The following is a 19,430-nucleotide window of genomic DNA, read 5'->3' as shown; positions in this document are numbered from 1 at the left end:
GCGAATAGTTCAAGAAATTGCAATTTCTTTAAGATAAGAAGCTAAGTATCGTATGAAATTATGTTACGGATATCAATTTCTATATTTTCATTTGAATCGTAAATATTAGGGTAAAAACTCGATTATCACATTTAGAGCAACTTATGAAAGTAGCAAAACAATTCATACGACTATTAAACACGATAATGATAACATCAATTAGGAAATCAAGAAGGGCTGAACCTCTAGTAGCGTCTATGAAGAATCTGATAGCTTTCATGGAAACTAAATCAATAACGATAAGTTAAAAGGGCGGGTAAATTGTCTCCGTTTATACAGTGGGTTAATGTAAGAAATCCCAAATTGTGGATTCGATCGAGAATGAAACACATTCATGTTTTGGGAATTAAAATTGTAAAAAACTGGTGATTTTTGTTCGCTTGGGTTAAATTAAAGCCATTTGATTGAAGCATTTTATTAATGCTCTAAAAAAATAAAAAAAATAAAAAAAGGTTTTGAGTGCCAATTGAAAATGTTAAGAAGATCAACAGGCAAAATCAACAGAATTTTGTAAGGATGTCAGCACTGACAAAGACAAAGTTTGGAAAGAATTTCCTACGGAACATATTCCCTTTGCGTTACATTATATTTATGGTAACGGTAACTTCCACTGATAGTTCGATGTCCAAACTCCGATATCAAATTAAAACATTCCAACAACTGGTGTTTTATATGAATTGGAATTTTATTACAGTTATGATATTGTACGATGTAGAATAACCTGGAATTTGTAAAGTTGCTGTGTAATTTACGTTTTGTTATGTATCTTTTATTAGTTATTGAAAGGATAATATAAGCAGGAGGTCATATCTGAGTACTTCACTCATGTTAAGATGTAGCTTTTTTCAACCGTCCGCTTTGACTGCCATTGCTTGCACTGCAGTGAGCGCTTGTTGGCCGAATAGAGGGATAGCCGATGTATTTATTTCGTATTCTCTACTAGACAACTTCATGGCAATACAAGCCTTTACTCCAACGGATAGACAGTAGTCGATACTAGATCCAGGCGCCTCTTTCATTATCTCTGCTGCTGAACCCACCAAATAATGTGGATCCTCGCCTAGTACGCTCGTAGGATCTGTAATAGCTTGAGAGCCGGCTTGTGCTATGGATGTAAGAAACTCGGCACTTGGTGCAGGATCTTTCGTATAACCCCAGGGAATCATTAAATACTCTCCGTAAGCTTGTAGATCAACGTACAGTACGATTGAATTTGCATTTTGCTGAAGAAACTGGCCAATGGCCTTACTTTCTGTTTCCGAAAACGCGAATGGACCGCGGTAGGTTTCTGATTGCAAAAAATCATCTTTCTTATTGATCAGGACGTCCCACATGTAATCAAAGTTACGGTTTAGGTCAGTTCCGAAATCAACTACCGTCTGCGGGGCACGGTTCTTGCGCCAGAAGCGATCTGTGCTTTTTGTATAGTCGTAACCGTCTGGATTCGCTATTGGAATAACGACCCATTGATAGTTAGTCGCGTCTGAGTAGCTGTTGGAATTACGAACAAGCTCGTGGATGATGTAGATGGCCGATGTCATGGCAGCCCACTCGCGCGCATTTAGGTTAGCGACTACGAAAATTTTCTTGCTTTGTTGTGTGTTGATATAAATGGCGTTGATATCAAGTCCCCAGTACGAATTACCAATGGATTGTACTTTACACTTGTTTGGATATTTCGCCTCTAGAGCTGCCAACCATTGATTGGTTTCTTCATACGACATGAAAACATCCAAGACATTAAAATTGTCGAGGCTGTAAGTGGGAAAGAAGGTTCTTGTTGTATTATTGCGAATACAAATAAGTGTTTGATACTCACTCAGATTGCAAGTTAGTGTAAGGAACACTCTGATTGTAGGCGAAGTTTGACCGACAGTTTACAGTAGCCAGCGTTAGGAACGCCAGCAATACTCCTATGACTAACATGTTGTGTTTGTGTTCTTTGAATACTGAGTAAAAATGATTCTGTAGGTAAGGTAGACACTTGAATTGCTCTGTGGGATGTTTTGTATCGAAACTTTATATACTAGATCTCAGTTTCATTTCAATTAAGGAATTAAGTATGATGAAATTGATACGGAGGACTGAATTATACGCTTATTTAGAAATGTTTTTCAATAAAATTGTTATTAAAATTATATTCAAAAAAATACAATGCAATGTAGCTTACCTTAAAAAATGGAATGTACACAGTAGGTGATATACAGTTGTTACAAATCCATTACACTTGATAGTATCCATAATATTCATCTAAAGACGCAGCTTCGTTTTGTGTACAAGATATACATACGTGTCGAAACGTACTACACGGGTTTTCGAATGATTGCCTCGGATATCCAAGCCTATGATTAAAAACCATAGTCAATTGTTATGCCAGATAATAAAAAGAAGAAGGTTGATCTCAGATGTACTAAACATGTGTGATGTTTTCTAGTTTTTTCTAACAGTATCTAATTTTATCGCCTTCACGAAACGATTTAAAAAAAGCATAATTTTAAAGCTACTAAAATTTACATTTCATATTCATTTTTTATTTGAATTAAGTATGCACAATCGTACGACTTCATGAAAATGAAATGTCATATTTGGTGTGCTTTATAAAAAGATAATTTGATTGTTTAGATCATACGTTTATGCAATATTTTTATTATATTTATTATAATAAGTTATAAATAACAAACTAAGCACGAGCGATATTAGAAATAGCTCGATTTAGAGCGGCGAATTCCCAGCGTTTGCATAAACAGCCATCGTGAGCACTGCAGCTAGCGCTTCCTGGCCGGCCAGCGGGATGGTGCTGTTCTGAAGTTCGTACGATCCCGCTGTCAGCTCGACCGCAATACATGCTTTAATGTTAAGACTAAAGCAGTAGTCTATACTGGATCCAGATTCTTTGAACGAGCGCTCGGCAGGGGTACCAACCTGATAGGTTTTACCCGAACGTAAAAGGATACCACGCGCCCCTTCCTCGGCAACGGATCTGCTCCAGGCCGCATTCGGTGCCGCCTCGTCCGTAAAGCTCCACGGATACAGGATAGTCTCACCGAATGTGTGGAGATCGACGTACAGCATCGTTGTCTGTGCATGTTCCTTCAGAAGATTCCCTATTGCTTTACTCTCCTGTTCGGAAAACGCCGACGGTCCGCGGTACGTGTCTCCTTCGGGATTTTTATCGTCGGGGTTTACCTCCACCTCCCACTTGTAGCCAAAGTTGCGGTTGAGATCAATGCCGAGAGGACTATTGCGGTTTTTGCGCCAGAGGCGGTCTGTGGTCGTGGTATACTCGTAGCCGTCCGGATTCGCTATCGGCACAACGATCCATTGAAACTGGGACGCTTCTGGGTACTTGTTGGCATGATAAATCAGCTCATGGATGATGTAGATGGCCGAGGATGTAGCGGCCCACTCACGGGCATGCAAGTTCGCTACTACGATGATTTTCTTCTCTTGCTGCCTATTGATGTAGACGGCTCTGATGCTTCGGCCTTCGTGCGATCTGTCGAGCGGTTTGGTCGTGATATTGCTAGGATATTTGTTAATTAAAATGGTTAGCCATTCATTGGCTCTGTCAAATGACAAGAAACCGTCAAGCGGGTAGTAATCGTCAATTGCATTTTCACTGAAACCGTGGAGAAGTTGTTCGTTAATTCACAATTAAAGCTCTAGTATATTGCCCGGCTGACTTACTCGTATGTAAAGTCCAGTTCTAGGTTGCCCGCAGCAGCGTCACTATCGAACGTAAAGTTTGGAATACAGTGCACAGTAGCTAGCGCTAGCATCAACACCCCTAAGCCAAACATCTTGGATCGTATCACTATCAAAGTATAACTGAAGTTAAGATTGTACCACACGGTAACTACCGTCCAGCCTTTTCTGTCCTTGTTTTATATGAGATTAAGTGCTATGCGAGCGTAACGAATTGCAGAAGGTTTTGTAATTGTTTGTAAAACAAAGAAATAATTGGCTTTTCTTCAAAGTTAATTAAGCCTAAGCTCCATGAAATTAGCGTTCATAACGATCGTAAGAGATCCATAAAAAACAACAAGCAGCTGTTTGGTAAGAGCACTCGATTGACATGCACTCGAATAGCCAAAGGGTGGAAAATGTCATGTGCAATGTGAGGATCAATCGGAAGGTGCAATTAACCGTGTGAATCCGTGGGAATGTAGCGTGATATTGGTGGAAGCCTTGGGGAGCCACTCGAACGGTCCAGCCGGCAGAATTCCAACGTGCAGAAGGCGCCTTCCGCCCAGTATGGTGCCCATTTACACGTTTGATCTCATCCAGTCAATCACTGGGACAACCGGCTTGGGAAGAAATAATCGTTCCACATTCCTTTTCGATCAATAGATTTCACAGCACCGAGTCACCGGTCGCATCATGTGAACAAGACATTGACAGACCCTCCTGGTCGGTTCATAAGTTGCCGCATCTAATTGGACCACAGTCCCGTTCTGCTAATTACACTTATGAAGAGATCGTAGTATGTGCATCAGTCGATTGCAACGAAGAAAAGACACACAAATTGGCAAACTCAGCAAACAACACACCCGACACATCGAACGCATGCTAATTAGGCGGACGGTGTTCCGGTTGTTTGTCTCCTCTCATGTGCGCGCGTATGTGCGCGCTGAGTTCCTGTGATCACCACCGCTGCGATACGCCCACACGGCCATCGAACGTGCGAGGTGTAAAGTATTGAAACGCTATGCAATCGAAGCTCCGAAACGAGCGGTTTCTGATTGCTTCGTTTTCGGCAAATGGTTCATAATTTTCGGTGTTAAGTCGTAAGCTTATGACACAACGTTTGTTTGGGGTCAGCTGACGGTGTGAAGAAATCGATTGTTGGGAGTGAAGAAGGGGGACAACTCTGACGCGAATTCAACCCGGTTCAACAAACAGCAGGTGGATAAGAACTCAATTTGTGTGCATCGTGAGTGGAGGAGAGGGGAGGAGGTCTCAATGCGTCGCGATATGTGTGTTACTAACCCACCCCACGTAAGATTAACACATTATTCAGTGACCGTTTTGGGAGCAGTGTTGCGGGTGTGTCCCCGCAAGGTAAGCCTGAGTTGTGGAGCGTCGTAACACCATTGTCCCAGCGGCTGCACAAATTGGTCTGATTAAGCATTTTGTTCCACTTTATCCTACAAGTTGTGCGAAAGTTTGAGTCGCAAGTTTTAAGGCATCGCGACACATAAATTAGTCTTGCCGGGGAGAGGGTGGGAGTTGGACCACCACATATGTGTAGAATCCAAATAGGGAAGATTGCATTTACCAAAGAGTATGTGTGTCTTACAAAGTGATTCGATTGCAGTGAACACGTGGGAACACATACTCTCATTAAGCCAGTCCATCTGAGCGATAAGATGCGTCCTAGAAGATAGCTTCACACCTGAACCAACGTTCATCCGTTTCGGGACCAGCACGTTGCAAATGCCCATCAAGTCCGCAACAAATTTCATGCCTCGCCCTAAGCTCACTCGTGCTCCGTTGCATTCATTTCTCAAGTCCCTCCACACTCCATAAACGGTTCAGTTTCCATTCCCCGTAATGGTCGGTGGGTTGGTGCCGACCACCCAAAATGCGATGGCGATTAACGCGTGTATTACCGTGAGATGGTCATTTGTTCGCAACACACCTGCACACACTGCAGCGACGACAATTTTCCACCCCGATAGGTCCAAATCTATGCTGCCCAACACGCGCTTGACGTCGCCGGTAAATAGAATGGAAATCCTTAGACAAATGTGTAAATTAAGAAAAAAATAACAGACACACATTGCACCAATCTAATAACGCGCCATAACGCGTCAATTCAACGCCGTTTGCGTCCAGCAACATTCCCCCCACATATCTCCAACTGCGGCCAGCGCCAAGTGCCACACACCCAAAGACAGCTCTCGCTAATGCTCCGCGCCTAATCAACGCCCCGGATCGGGCAAACTTATTAATTCAAATATAAAAGGTGTTAAATAGTAGTAATTGATTTAAAGAATCGAAAACAAGGAAAGAAACCTCCAGCAGAGCGAGCTCGTTAGTTTTCAACTTATAGAGCAAAATCGCAACATACGGGCACACGGGTACCGCCACGGTGTCTCCGCGCCGCTGACGCACGCTTGCCAACGTTGGAGGCTTCGGTTTGTGGTCACCGCGTGCAAGAAGGCATGAAGGTGAAGGAAGGGAAAGGTTTGGGGAAGAATGAGACGATCCCGAATAGAGAAAGAGAGTAGTTACTTCCATGTGGAGCAGCGGGTCCGCGCGTGGTGGTTGGTGAACGCCATGACGATTAGTTTTATTGCCACGGGTGTGCAGCAGAAAAACCGGTGGTAATTAACGTCCGCGGTCACAAGCGGCATTGCACATTTGCCGTTGGAGGAGCTGTTTAGCGCGCGAGAGAGGCACTACCGTAAATTTTGCCGTTGAGGTAGGTCCCCCGGTGGCCAGACGAACCACAACGGGGTGATGCCACCGGTGCTTCCATCAACAGCATCTTCATCGTGGTGGTGACTGTGGGACACACTGGCCGTGATGCTGCTGGTTGGTGGTTGTCCATTATTATCATAATCGACGCGATGCCGTTGCAACGAAGCTGTATCTTCCTGTACCGTCCTCAGCCGGCCCATGATCTGCATAGGTGCAACCGGGCAACAAAACAGCGTGTGTGTCATGTTTGGCGTTAGGGTGTGCGTGGTGTGTGCATCACATGTGGGGCTGCTTGCATTGCTTGCAAGGTGTCCACAGGACAGGCTCCAGCTCCCACACCGATAATAAATAGGCGTATCAAAAGAAGAGAAGGGGAAGAAACGGATCGAGCTTGTTGCCCGATAAGGTAAAAGTCTGCGGCCAAGCGGTGAAGCCCAACGGGGTGTGCCATTTCGGGCATCGATGGAATGAAGGGGGTCTGGATTCATAAATTCGCATCTGCTGCTGCTGGCTGATCAGCATCGAGTTTTGGTGTGCAACCGGGTGTGTATGTGTGTGAGCTACCGGTGGAAGTAACGTACGCGAATCTCACAACAAACGAATCTCAAACGGCAAGGGAAGCCAAACCCGGGGCGAGCGAAAGGTATGCCGATTATGTCGAACGGTTACTGGCAGCTTCCATTCAGTAGCTGCAGCGTGTTTAAGATCAATTTCAGTGGAAAGATTTTCAGGCGAAAGTAATACGGGCAAGCTCAGCGAACAAAACAGGCTCCATTTGAGAGGGCAATTTATGAGCGAGCGATTATGAGCAATGGCGCATGCTATGTTGTGGTGTGCAGGTTCAGATTGGGTCCGAATCGGCAAAATACGCTTCGTCCTGTTGTTCTCTAGCCGCGAATGACCAACGCGTTCTGTTCCGAGGCTCCTGTTACCATGGGAAACAACATTCACGGCGGGTAAGTTACCGAATGCAGTGACCCCCCTAAATCGGGTTGGGTCTTGTACCAGCAGAATAATGTGGTCGTATTTTTATTTCACTCCTCTGACCAGATCAGATGGAACATCTTGTTGCATTTCGTGACAGTATCGTGTATCAGTCGATGAAAGGAAAGGCCTCCGCGGAAGTGTTTCTCCATTACCGTGGACATGTTCGGGAGATTGAATAAATCCATAAAACATTAACACGTGAAACCTGGAACCGAACACCCGCAACTGGCAACCGTAAAGTGCAAAACGAAAGGTGTGTGTGATGGGAGAGAGAGAGTCTCTCGCATGCATTTCTCCTCCCTTTGTGTGGTTTCAAATTTCGAACAATTAACTCATCCATTAGTCGCACGCATGTACGTTGAGAGAGGAAGGGGCATTTTGTGTTATTTTTTGGGGTTTGTTTTTTTGCACCACGACACGATTACACGGTTCGGTGAGTTGGACGTGTTGTTTGTTTGTCACTGCGCCACCCCTTCCCCGTGACTCATTTTTAATCAACGGAAAACACCATTTTAGCATTCCACAGCAGCAGAAAGCAAAGCGCCTTAACGAGAACGAGCGAATTTTAATTGTCGAAAGGAGCTGCTGTTAACGATCGTACTCTGATCGTTTCCACAATCTCTGGGTGTTGAAACGTGATCATTGCTGTTTTTTTGTGGGTTTTTTTACCCCTTTCCTGGTCATTGCGAACCGAATCGTGCGCAATGTTAATGAAGTGTTGAGGTGAGTGAATTTAATAAACATGAACTCATAACTCATTGTACATGGGGGAAATGTTCGGGAACAGGAAGAGCTAGCGACTGACCGAGGGAATTGCCCTTGAGTCGCCGATGTCTGGTAACAATGTTTCTGTCTGGCAAAAGTATTTAACAACAACTTTTGCCTGAAGCTGTCCGAAACATTCCTGCGCAGCTGTAATGAATTCGTGATGCAACTCTCTGATGTAAAACCGAATATTCATCACGATGTGTCAGTGGGACGGGCACCATCATCCCAGTTTGCGCTAGCGTGAGAAAGTGCACTTGACGATCGCGCTAAAGCGCGCACGCATAAATAATCCAATTTTAGTGCGCGCTTCACCCGATCAAAGGCGAAAACCGCATCCACCGTGGTGCTTTGGGTGGAGAACCCGTCTTGTGCACTGCTCGTCAGATAGGGTCGGGCGCCCGGTTCGCCTGACGGATGCCCGGCGGCAAATCTGACCTTCTGGTAAACCGAGAACATTCATCTCCTGGCCTCTGTCGTCGAAACCATCGCTCAAGGGTGGATCAAATTCCGTTCCCGGGCCAGTGCGATTGCAAATCTTAACCGGACCCGGGGGGTTGTCGTTAGCACCAGCTCCTACAAAACAGTCCGACAAACGCGCCGTCAAAACAGTCCAAACGCACATAAAATAGTTCGGCCCCAACATGGGACAACGATAAATTTGATAACCCAACCATTCGCGGGGTGTCAGGTGTCGTGTCCCGCAGTCCCGGCAAGTCAGCGAGTGATTGAGTAAATGCTTACTGGCTGTCCATGTCGGTGCGACCGAGCAGTTCTTGGCTGCTTTCCGTGGTTCGTTGCAGCTGTGTGTGTGTGTGCTAAGTATCCTCGGGGCGTTGAGCGGGTTTGGAGAAATGTATCAATTTTCGTTCGTGAGGCTCGGGACGGACTTAAAGGAAGCGAAATAGTCGGAGAAGCTTTGGGTAGCTTTAGGCTTTTGGCGATGAAGGCGATGATGGTTTTCTTAGGGCGATTCGATTCGATTCGTTGAAAGCTGGCGATGCAACTATCGAACCCCCGTGTCCCCAGTTGTCTCGGGAATTTCGTTTGGAATTGGTAACCGGCGGGACCGCTCGTTTGAACCAGTTCTACCATATTTGGCTCGAAAAGCGTGAAGCTGTAAATGGATTTTTATAATAATTTAATTCAATTTAAAGTTGTTTTTTTCTCGCCGTAAGCGACCTATGGGTGCCGTACTTTATTGGTTGAAACGGTGCGCCAGATTTTCGCGAATCTAGAAGATTGAAATCTGAGATTCATCGCTGTCAAGCGGACTTCTTTCTGGATCACTTCTTGCTTCTTTGGAGCGTACAGACACCGGGAATCTGAGCCCGAGCCCGTGCGCGCACGTGCGGTTATGGCACGGGGGATCAAGATCTTGTCACAGAATGCTGGAAAGCCTCGAGAGTGGATTGTGTGCTTTTAGCGGTGGAGATCTCTGGTGCACGATAAAGGCGAATCGTGATCGAATTTGATCGACACAAATCGACGTCGGTCGGGTATCGAATTTTAACATCTCAATATCGCAGTGCGACTGGCTGGCCATGTTAGGGCAGATACTTAAGAGCGCACATTAACTGTTAACTCCCGAAAAAAAAGGGAAGCCACGTCTCGAGGCCCCCGGAGCACGACGGCGGGGAGAGTGCAAAGCCTCGAATCATGCGGCCGCCTAATTAACACCGATTTTTAAACTCATAAACACTGAGTTCAAAGTACGCTCGTGGCCGCGAATTGACGGGTGCGCTTGGGAAGGAAAATATGAGATATGTGTTGCACTGGGAAAAGCCACGGGTGGTCATTTTGCAATCGAATCGACTCTTGTTTTTTTCATTCTATATAAAAACTTGTGAATGTACTGTAAGCTGTTGGGCTCGGGTAGAAGCGAAATGAAGTAATAACCAAGGGTAGTTATTTAATGCGTTTTATGTCCGTTGAGAATTTATGTGCTCGCCGGAGGATGGTGTATAAGATTGTGTACATTATTGAAACTGGCTGCATTGCCCCCGAGAGAATGTGACGCATAAACAGCATCATTAAAAACGACCAATATCTCCATCAGCAGCGCAATGTTTACCGATCACTATCATGTGTCATAAACATCCGCATTCTATAGGAGACTAGTGGACGCACAAGAAACGAAATCCTTCCCAGAAAAGGTGCGTATTGATCACGCATTCCAATTTGGTAGCTTGACAACCCCGTACAATGATTCGTTTGTGTCTATAGAGATCTGTGCGAGACAAGTGCAGCTTCCCTACGCACTGTCCAGTCATGCAACATCACGAACACGGAGACCTCACGTCTAGCAGCAGGCACCGCTGTACAATCAATCAAAATCGACCTACCCACCAGTGATTATTAATCCCCCCCTCCCCCCAAACAAAGTCCCCCTAGCTAGCACACCCAGAGCGCGAACGCACGATCAGGCTCTGGAAAGCATTTGGACAATTAAGCTCCCAATAGTTCGGAACGATCGAACGTCTCCTCCCGCCAAAACGTCTTGGTTCATTGATCATTAGGGCTCGCGCGAGTCGAGGAGTGTGGTGGTTAAATGAATTATCAACCCGGTTGCGCCCGGTGAACATTGTAGGGTGTCTTTGTAAATTTATTATTACTTCATCAACGCGCCCGGCGGTAGCCTGCCGCCAGGGGGAGCCCCTTGGGGATGCTATCGAAACAGCCCGCCTGTTGGAGAGTTTCAAACGGCTCAATGAGTTCATTTTAGCAGCGGTGATTCTGGTCTGGGACGGGTCCCTAAACACTCCTGCTGCTTTTTGTGTCCCTTGACAGTTTTGCAGAAAGGCACGAGCGGCCGGAATGGGCTGCCGACATGCCGACATGCGAGTGGCGACCCTTTCCATCATAAAGGTGTCCGTTGGACGGGTTGTCCGGAGGCAGTTACAAGACAGGTCTCGCCGTCGCCTTCGCCGCCACTGCCACCGCCTGATCGAATCTGGCGTTAACGGGTTCCCGCAGTTCCGCACCGCACGATCGACGCACGATCGATGGATTGACGCGGTAGGCATAATTTCTCTGCCCTATATTACCCCAATGCCCCGGTATGGGTTCGCTGTATAGGAGCACAGTTTTTTTTCTGTTTTGATGGTGCTGCTGCTATCAAGCCCCTGTGTGCTGTAGTTGATTTTGTTTTCATCATTGTAGCTGTTCATGCCTTGGGATTGGGACCACCGGGAAACAGCGCGTTAATGTTGCGGAATTCTGCCGCTTACGGGATGGACACGGGCATGCGCTTCTGTATGCGCAATAGCGTGCTCTGCTATCAGAGATTGTGATCTGCTCCAGAATGGAAATCACGTGAAGATCGCAGACGATCGATTTCGTTTCCCTCTTGGAGCAATTTCGTTTACGGAGCAATGCGAATGCTGGAAGATTGGAGAGCAAGCACGTAAGATCTGATTTGGTTTCATGTTCCGGATAATCATTGTATGCTATTGAGGACGATTGGAGAAATGTAAAGCAATTTGAATACAGCCAAGCTACGAGTGTATGATCCGCAACAAATTCAAATTAAATTCAAAAAAGAATTCTGTGTAAAATTGAAAAAAAATAAGTTGAAGTATAAGCAAAAAACAGCAATAGTGAAGGGCACTACCCGTTCGTTTCTCCGATTGTTTTGCGGCAAATGAAAAATGGACGAATTTATTAGGAGCGCTGTTTTACAGCTTGTGTCGCGTAAATGGTGGCGCATTTGTTTGCCTTCAGGCTGCACAGTTGTTATAAATTGACCGTTCAATAGGGCTGCAATCGTTGCACATTTGTCAAACCACGAAAGGCGGCCGTGTGCGTTTTCCACATTTTTGGCTCCACCCACGCGTACCCGAGCTCTTCCAATACAATGTGTAGTCGTCGTCTCCCGTTGCTTGCTTTTTTCGTCGTCGGCCGCGGAATGGAAACCGGGTGGTAGGGTGCAAAAAGGGCCGAACATGGATTACACGACCGCATGCCATGTAACCCCTTGTCGGCGGTCCGTACCGAAAGAGCCGAAAGAGCCTCCAAAATAACACTAATCTGCGTGTGAAGGTGATAAATCTTCCCCCCGTCCCTGGGCGCGAATGGGAGCAGCGGCGTGATTAATCTCGTTTAAAGCATTCCAGGCACACGAGTCGCGCCCCCGCGCGCACAGTGCACGCGAAAGTCCTTCGCGATACGCATGAAACGAAAATCGATCGATCGATACACAACTACGGGCACGGAGGCCCTTTGTATGGGGTGAGCGAATTATGGCGGAGAATATATTAATCCTCGAGATCAAATTAAACATGAAACTGAAAACATCATCATAAATCATAAAGCTGCACATGGGCACATACGGCACAGGTCGAGTCGCGGGATTGGTACGAGAACTGCGAAATAAGTGCAAACCGCCACAGAGAGACTTAAGACTCTGCATTGCTCCGAGTGTTCCAGCCAAGTGACCAAGGCGTGCCCCGATCGATGCGTCACGTGTGCCAAAGAGCTGAAGGAGAGGGGACCGGCTTGGGTTAAATGTCGTGTATTAATTTTAATATTACCGCTCAGTCCGCCAGATCCAGGCACGATCGTGCATGGCCTAAAGTGAATGAATTTTGGAAGGCCGCAGAGGACAGGGAAAAGGTGCACAACAATCGATGCTGACAAATTGAATTGCGTGCACCCGAAATTGTGTGTTCGTTTCCTCGTTTGAACTTCTTCTTCCTTCGGGGTGTGGGTCTTTGCCTCAACGCGTGCGGTGTAAACGAACATGCGTCTCGCGACACTGTTCCTGCTTGTTGTGCATCGAGATATTGCGGTCAATCGCTGGATACGTTATTGGGTCGTAAGGCTTTCTTCCCCACCCAGCAAAAAGAGGGTTGGAACAGAGGGATTTGGGATTCAATTTGGTGAAACTACTCGTGTTACTACGTACGTTTGTACCGGTCGGTGTGTGTGAGTGTTATCATACAATTTAATCTATACAATGGCCAGGGCCGTGGGGCAAAGTCCCCCGTAACCGGTACAAGGTATATATCCCACACACCCAGAGCCACACCCGAGCGCGATCGAAGATCGAAGATGAAAAACGAGCAAGCAACGGAACGGGCACGGGTGATTTGGTGTGGCAGATAATTCATAACCGTTTTGCTGCACCATTTATTCATCTTCTTATCCACGTTGGTGCGATGCGCTACCGAGCGTCGAGGAACGAAATTCCTTAGCTGGAATGGTTGCGCGAGCCAAGCAAAAGAAGGTTAATGTGAATTGATTTGCTCGTACATTTTGCTCGTTGTTCGTTTGCTATGATAATCATTGTGGGAGGTATTGACGACTCGGAAAGGTCACAGGATTACAGCGGCCGTGGGGTTATAATTTCGGAAACTGCTGCGGTACGTAATCGCATCGCAGGAAATTGATTTAAAGTGTGTATGGCTGCAGCAATCAGTTTAAATGAGGAGGCATTTATGATACGATATGTGGAAGATAAGAGGGATCGAAAATACAATCGATTCTACTTACGTTAGCCGGCCCTTCAGATGTTCGATCCATTTATCCTGCACCAGGAAGTTCTCGTTGTCCATGTCAAACAGGCGGAACAGATTCTGCAGAAACGTCTGTAATGAGAAGGAGAAGGAGGAACGGTTAACAACCAAAGCGTAAGGCCCTTTGAGGCGATGGTCGATGAAGATGTCGCCGCCGAGAGCAGCGCTCCTTAACGAGAGTGCGCGCGTGTTTGGTGGTGTCTTTATTAGAATTGTCACTTGGTGCGCGTGATTGAACGCTGCTGGTGTTCGCAGCACGCGGACACCAAAGATAGGGCCGCCCGTTCGTCGCCTAATGGGAGCAAAAATGGTTCGATGCAAGAGCGGGAGAATTTCCGCCAACCATTAGTGCAGATGTGCAACGAATAGTGTTGCTTTTCCTCTTAAGGGATCTTAAAACCCGGCGACGAATGTGTCACAGCGCACCACCCATTTGTAGGGCATACGGGGGCAAAGACTTAATTTCCCCCGCTCGTACGAAGGTGGTGGCTCAATTACGCCTTTCTCGTGTTGACGATCATGAAGAGCCGTCTCTGCCCATAAGGAACATTGCGACATTGCGTTCGGATCGTATTGGAGATGAAAATTGAACCCGGACAACACTGACTTCGATTCCAGCCGTGCACGTTCCCGACAGCATCCGGTGGCGATTTCCCTTTTTGTGCGGCAAGCCGCCTCTGCTAAGTAAGGATAGATCACGCAAGCTGGGTGGTTAATTATCGCGCGCGAATGGTGCTCGCGCCGTGCTATGCTGTCGTCTTCCAAATCCCTTGGCGACAAAGCCATCCCTGGCGGTAGCTAATCGCAATGGTGGTCGGCGGCATGCGGCGGGAGAAATGAAGTCACTCGGCGAAACGGCATTCATCGGACCATGTTAACAACTTTATTTAATTGCCCTTTAGTCGTCTCGGCCCTTTGGAACGATAATTTCCGAGAAGACACTACAGACCATACCGAGATGGTGGATCGGTGGTGGCGTGGTGGTGGTGGGTGGGTTTTTAGGTTGATCTTGTTGCGGAATGTTTGTCCCAAGTGGTGGCGACGGCAGTGTGTTAATTGTGCTTCGGCTTAATTGCACTTATTTATCTTCCATCGATGGGTCCGAGGAAGGATTGGTTGGCGTGGGGGAAAGGGGGACCCCGAAGTCATCGACCGTGTGCGGCCGCGTGCTCGGGATGAAGGATTAAATTTTGCAATCCGAAAGGAAAGGGGGAAGGTGTTGGTGTAACTGTGGGAAGTCGAGCACGGTGCAAATCCCATCCCGGGCGTGAAATCCCAAACACGCGCCAGGAATTCAGCTAAAGGGATTAAATTGAAGCTTGAAATGAGTTAATCAAGCGTGCAACGGTAATGAGAGGTGTAAAGTCTTGAGCCCCACAAACGGGTTTCGGATGGGGAATCAGTGCGAAAATGGACTCTTAATGTGTGTGTGTGAGAGCGTCGCGCCAAGGGAATTAAACTAGAGATCTGATTTAAAATATGTGGCGATGAAGATATTAAGTTAGCTACGGTGTCGGAATTAATAGGATTAGCAGTGTAAAAATGTACAACACATGAGGGCGAGTGAGCCGGTTGGCCCAGTATAATCTGGAATGCATTGCGTAGAGAGAGGAACTTATTCAATGATTTTTGTTACATGTAAAAAAAACTCACACATCTCATTCCTCCCTTCCCTCTCATGGAATCACTCACCGTTTGGTTCTCTCATGTAACATGAAAGATAGCGAAGAGACCCACAAGATGAAGAGAAGAGATGTGCTGCAGGCTCCGGCGAGATTCGAACTCACGATCTCCTGTTTACTAGACAGGCGCTTTAACCAACTAAGCCACGGCGCCGCGATGAGAGGAGAGAGTTGAGATAAAAATAAAAATCACTCTCGCAGCCTGAACTTTGTCTTATGACTCATCATTGAGAATAGATTCCATTGTTTTTACTACATCGAAGTTACAACACGATAGAGAAACGAGCATGTGTGTGTTATGTTTGTAAAGCCATCGCACGATCTATTTTAAGCGATAGATAGACTCGCATAGGGTAGGAGTGGGAGAAGTTCGTTCAGCGTGCGTCACATTTCTTATGTGCAAGCGTAAACAATTTCGTTACGTCTTTGCCCTTAAATCAAACGAAAGGCCGTGTTCTTATCAGTTTTGACAAGTTACCTTATCATTTTGCTATTTCTGCGAGCTAAGTCAACTTCTATGGCGTTTTACGATTTTAATTCAGTCCAAAGACCCGTCTTAAATAGATTGAAAATTGAGCAAATTGTTTACGTTTCTTGTTTACTTTTATTGGATTTGTAACGGAATACTGGACCTGCGCCCTTCTTGTCGTTCCTCTCCCAGCGCGCCTCTTTAGCTCAGTGGTAGAGCGCTGGTCTCGTAAACCAGCGGTCGTGAGTTCAATCCTCACAGGAGGCAACAGTTGAGTTTTTTTTGTTTTACTTTCGGTTTTACTATGTAATGGATTTTAAACGACATTCAGGTTCGACATTCGGCTAATGATTGCAAGTTATGAGATTCTTTTGATCGATTTGCTGCTTATCCCTGACCTTAATTAGAGCAAATTTGGGCAAATCGTGGCAAAAATTAATTTTTAAGCGTTGCATCAACCAAACAAACAAACAAAAAGGCAGCAGCATATGTCGCCTGTGTTTGCTCACATACAAAAAAATCCTCATTAATTGTGCTTCTGCTAGGGGTAAGCAGGAAAGCGTAATGCATGCCTGCGCACGCCGTTAAACGATTCGAATTCTTGTGATAATTAATTAACGACCAATATCCCCCCCTCCTTTCTCCTCCCAAATTGCCGGCCTCTCGCAGACCGTTTCGGGCATCCAGGCGCCATTTTTGGACGAAGCGGGCGGTTCTTTATATGGATTTAAAAGCATCCACTAAAATCAACCCGAACTCGAACTCGCGCCACATTTAATTACCCGCCATCTGTTTGGTTGTTTTATTTGCATTGACAAATGCCGTCTCGCGTGTGCCCTCGAGAAACTCGACACAACCAAACCAACCAACAGCCGGTACTGGAGGTGTATAAAATTCCGATCGACAAGCCACCTCGACCCTTTGACCCCTCGAGTGGAAGCAAATTAATAGCATGTTGTAGTGCTGGTTTGCTCACCGGGCAGAGTAGCGAATCATTTGTCACCCGGGAAGGGGAAACGGATAATTTCCCGCATACGTTCGTGCTGAATCGGGGGACTAAATCGTGAGACCACCGGAATCTTAAAGAGACAGAGAGCTGTTCGAATAAATTAGATTAGCCGGTGTGTTGCGGTGGCGACCATAAACTACACCACCGAGCGGTCTTTCGCCAATGCCACCGACACGACGGATGCTTTCCTCCCGGTCTGCTGCGTGGTGTTCTGCACTGAGTTTATCTGACCGCATTGTCACATAAACAACACTTTTCAATCCGTGTACAGGCAAAGGACCAGAATGCTTCTTGTGGTGTGGGAAAAAAGACCAAGACAATAATCAAGTTCAATTGACATCCTCCACTAGCGACACACTTTCTTGGGCGGCGGGGAAAATGCAAGCGCGTCGGTGTTTTGTGGAGGTTCGGTTCAATTACGATAAAATCGTTCCACCGTCCACACGGGAGCTCTGACACCACCAGACTGGGTGGAATGGCAAACGGGGACGCACAAAGTGCGCAAAAAAGAAAAATGTATCATCTATTAGCCAAATTGATGGCGATGGTTTTCAATTAACTTTGCATTAGCGTGCGAGAGTGGATCTGTGGTCTGATTTGTCCGTGCATTGGATGGCGATTTTGCTTCTTTCTGCAGGTGTTGGTTCCTACACGGCGCGCCTACACCTTGTCAGGAGGGGGACGTGGACGACACGTTGGACCACCGGAATGGCAATTGGATCTCGACACCGTACGAAACCCAATAATGGATGGTGTGACATCTACGCAAATATTTTGAATAATCTTCACATTAACTAAACTGGATCGACACTTTTCTCACTCCCTGTCTCCAGTGACATTGATTCTAAGATGCCATTATGATGACCCTGAACCTGTACACACGGTCACGTTTCTTCCCTTTCCTATGATCTCTGTCGCCATTCACTGATTTCCGCCGTGCAAAGACGCCACACATTCGCGCTCGCGCTGTTATCGCTTTCTCCTCCTGGTTACTGTAATGGGATTTTGTTCGTTGTCAATTTATTTCAATTATGGAGCTCTTATTCAAATTGCCCTATCGCGGGCGCGCGCTGTTGGAAGTATCTCGGCGGCACAGATAACGCAACGCCAGTTACTGCTGCTCCTAGAGTGGTGTGGGATAGCACGGAAAGGAAATAAAGCTCTAGCGCAAAACAGGTCTCCGGTCGCGATGATCTCGTCCGGTGGGCCCCGCGTGCGTGAAGTTGCGAAACCTCATCGACATGCAAACCGATAAGCACATAATGACGGGAACGATTAAGTGGCATCCTTCTGGCGACGAGAGGTTCCTGTGCGGCCATTGTCCGTGCGATCTCGTGCACGGTGTCTAATCAATTTAATTGAGGTCTCGTTAGATAAATCGATCAGGCAGGCCGGTGTGCAACAAAATGGCATAATTGATCACACCAACGTCCTGTGATGGTTGGTCGGGAAGTGAGTGTCCACAGTGTCCATGGAAAGCATTGTCCGTTGCTGAAAGACGAGGAGAGGGATCACTGGCATCACAGCAACATGAGGGAGCGAAGGTAGAGAAAGAGTTCAGACTGTAACGGGATTCGATTCAAAATATGCCAAAGTCAAGTATGTTGGTAACGATATTGATAACGAAAAATGTTCTTTTTGCCTTAATTAGTATTTTGGAGACGTTCAAAGAATCCAGAGAGAATCCAGAAGGATTCTCTTTACACAACAGTTGTCGCTTTTATCGGAAGTTTTTTTCACCAGCTTCGCTTATAAGGTGGCTTATCGGCTGAACAACCTTCTCGTCTCGTTTTTCGTTTCTTCGTACAAGATTTCCTGGACACCTTCCTTCCAATCCGATCGTGGTACTTTGGCACTCTACCTGGGGCCCCCAGACCCAGCTGCTAATAAACCGAGATTAAAATCGTAGCGTTTTTAATTGCAAAAACTCGTTGCACCAGTTCTGGCGTGTCGAGGACGAACGCCCAGATATGAATGCACAAGAAGGAAGGGGTCTGGGGTTTGCATTAAGCGCGTGGAGCGCGTCCACCCGAGAGACACCTGTTGCGAGCAGAACGTTGAAGTGGTGGTGGTTCGTTTTTTGTACACCTGGCTCTGAGTGCTCCATCGGAGATGGTTCCCATTGGCCGCGGGGCCATGGGGATTCTCAACGCTCATTTTCTCAAGCACTCATGAGTGCTTTTGAGAAATCCTCGTTCTCAGCGTTTGTCGAATCGGAACAAAATCGGTTTTGAGAATCTTTGAGAATCTTTGAGAAAGTTGACGATGCAGCGATCGGCTAACTGAAATATGAGCAATTGTGCTATTTGTTTTTCGGTAATCACTTTGGAAAATGTATTCAATGTTTATAATTGAAAAAAAAAAAAAATAAAAAAATGCGATCAAAAATATATTTTCTATTTAAAGCTCCAAATAAAGCATGAGTGACTTTATCAGTTTCTCAAAGTGAGAAAAATTGACGACGGCCACGGGCTCGCGTCTGAGAACAAGATTTGAGTGCTTGAGAAACTTAAATGAGTGCTTGAGAATGTTTTCTC

At 46.3% G+C, this 19,430-nt stretch overlaps 3 protein-coding genes and 2 non-coding genes across 6 annotated transcripts in view; 1 reads left to right on the top strand and 4 right to left on the bottom strand.

Moving 5' to 3' along the window:
• Positions 1–19,430, bottom strand: part of LOC120955335 (NADPH oxidase 5) — an 88,177-nt gene that overhangs the window by 30,215 nt on the left and 38,532 nt on the right. For both annotated transcript variants that reach the window (XM_040376154.2, XM_040376153.2), the window contains exon 3: positions 13,711–13,805. In XM_040376154.2, the coding sequence (XP_040232088.2) occupies positions 13,711–13,772 (62 nt within the window). In that variant the 5' untranslated portion in view covers positions 13,773–13,805. The remainder of the gene's footprint in view (positions 1–13,710; positions 13,806–19,430) is intronic.
• Positions 784–2,085, bottom strand: LOC125906387 (carboxypeptidase B-like). The gene is made up of 2 exons (XM_040376160.2): positions 1,859–2,085; positions 784–1,794 (listed from the first exon to the last, which is right to left on the bottom strand). Exons 1-2 carry the CDS (start codon positions 1,963–1,965, stop codon positions 885–887), a joined length of 1,017 nt encoding a protein of 338 aa, XP_040232094.2. The 5' UTR covers positions 1,966–2,085; the 3' UTR covers positions 784–884.
• LOC120955340 (zinc carboxypeptidase-like) lies at positions 2,591–3,895 on the bottom strand. Its single transcript, XM_040376161.2, has 2 exons — positions 3,727–3,895; positions 2,591–3,658 (listed from the first exon to the last, which is right to left on the bottom strand). The coding sequence occupies exons 1-2, from the start codon at positions 3,837–3,839 to the stop codon at positions 2,752–2,754; spliced, it is 1,020 nt and encodes a 339-aa protein (XP_040232095.2). The 5' UTR covers positions 3,840–3,895; the 3' UTR covers positions 2,591–2,751.
• Positions 15,496–15,569, bottom strand: Trnat-agu (transfer RNA threonine (anticodon AGU)). Its single transcript has one exon. It is a non-coding gene; the product is annotated as a tRNA-Thr (tRNA).
• Positions 16,080–16,151, top strand: Trnat-cgu (transfer RNA threonine (anticodon CGU)). Its single transcript has one exon. It is a non-coding gene; the product is annotated as a tRNA-Thr (tRNA).

This window comes from Anopheles coluzzii, chromosome 3 (assembly GCF_943734685.1).
Source record: "Anopheles coluzzii chromosome 3, AcolN3, whole genome shotgun sequence".
Lineage (NCBI taxonomy): Eukaryota > Metazoa > Arthropoda > Insecta > Diptera > Culicidae > Anopheles > Anopheles coluzzii.
This window is presented reverse-complemented; position numbering and strand designations above follow the sequence as displayed.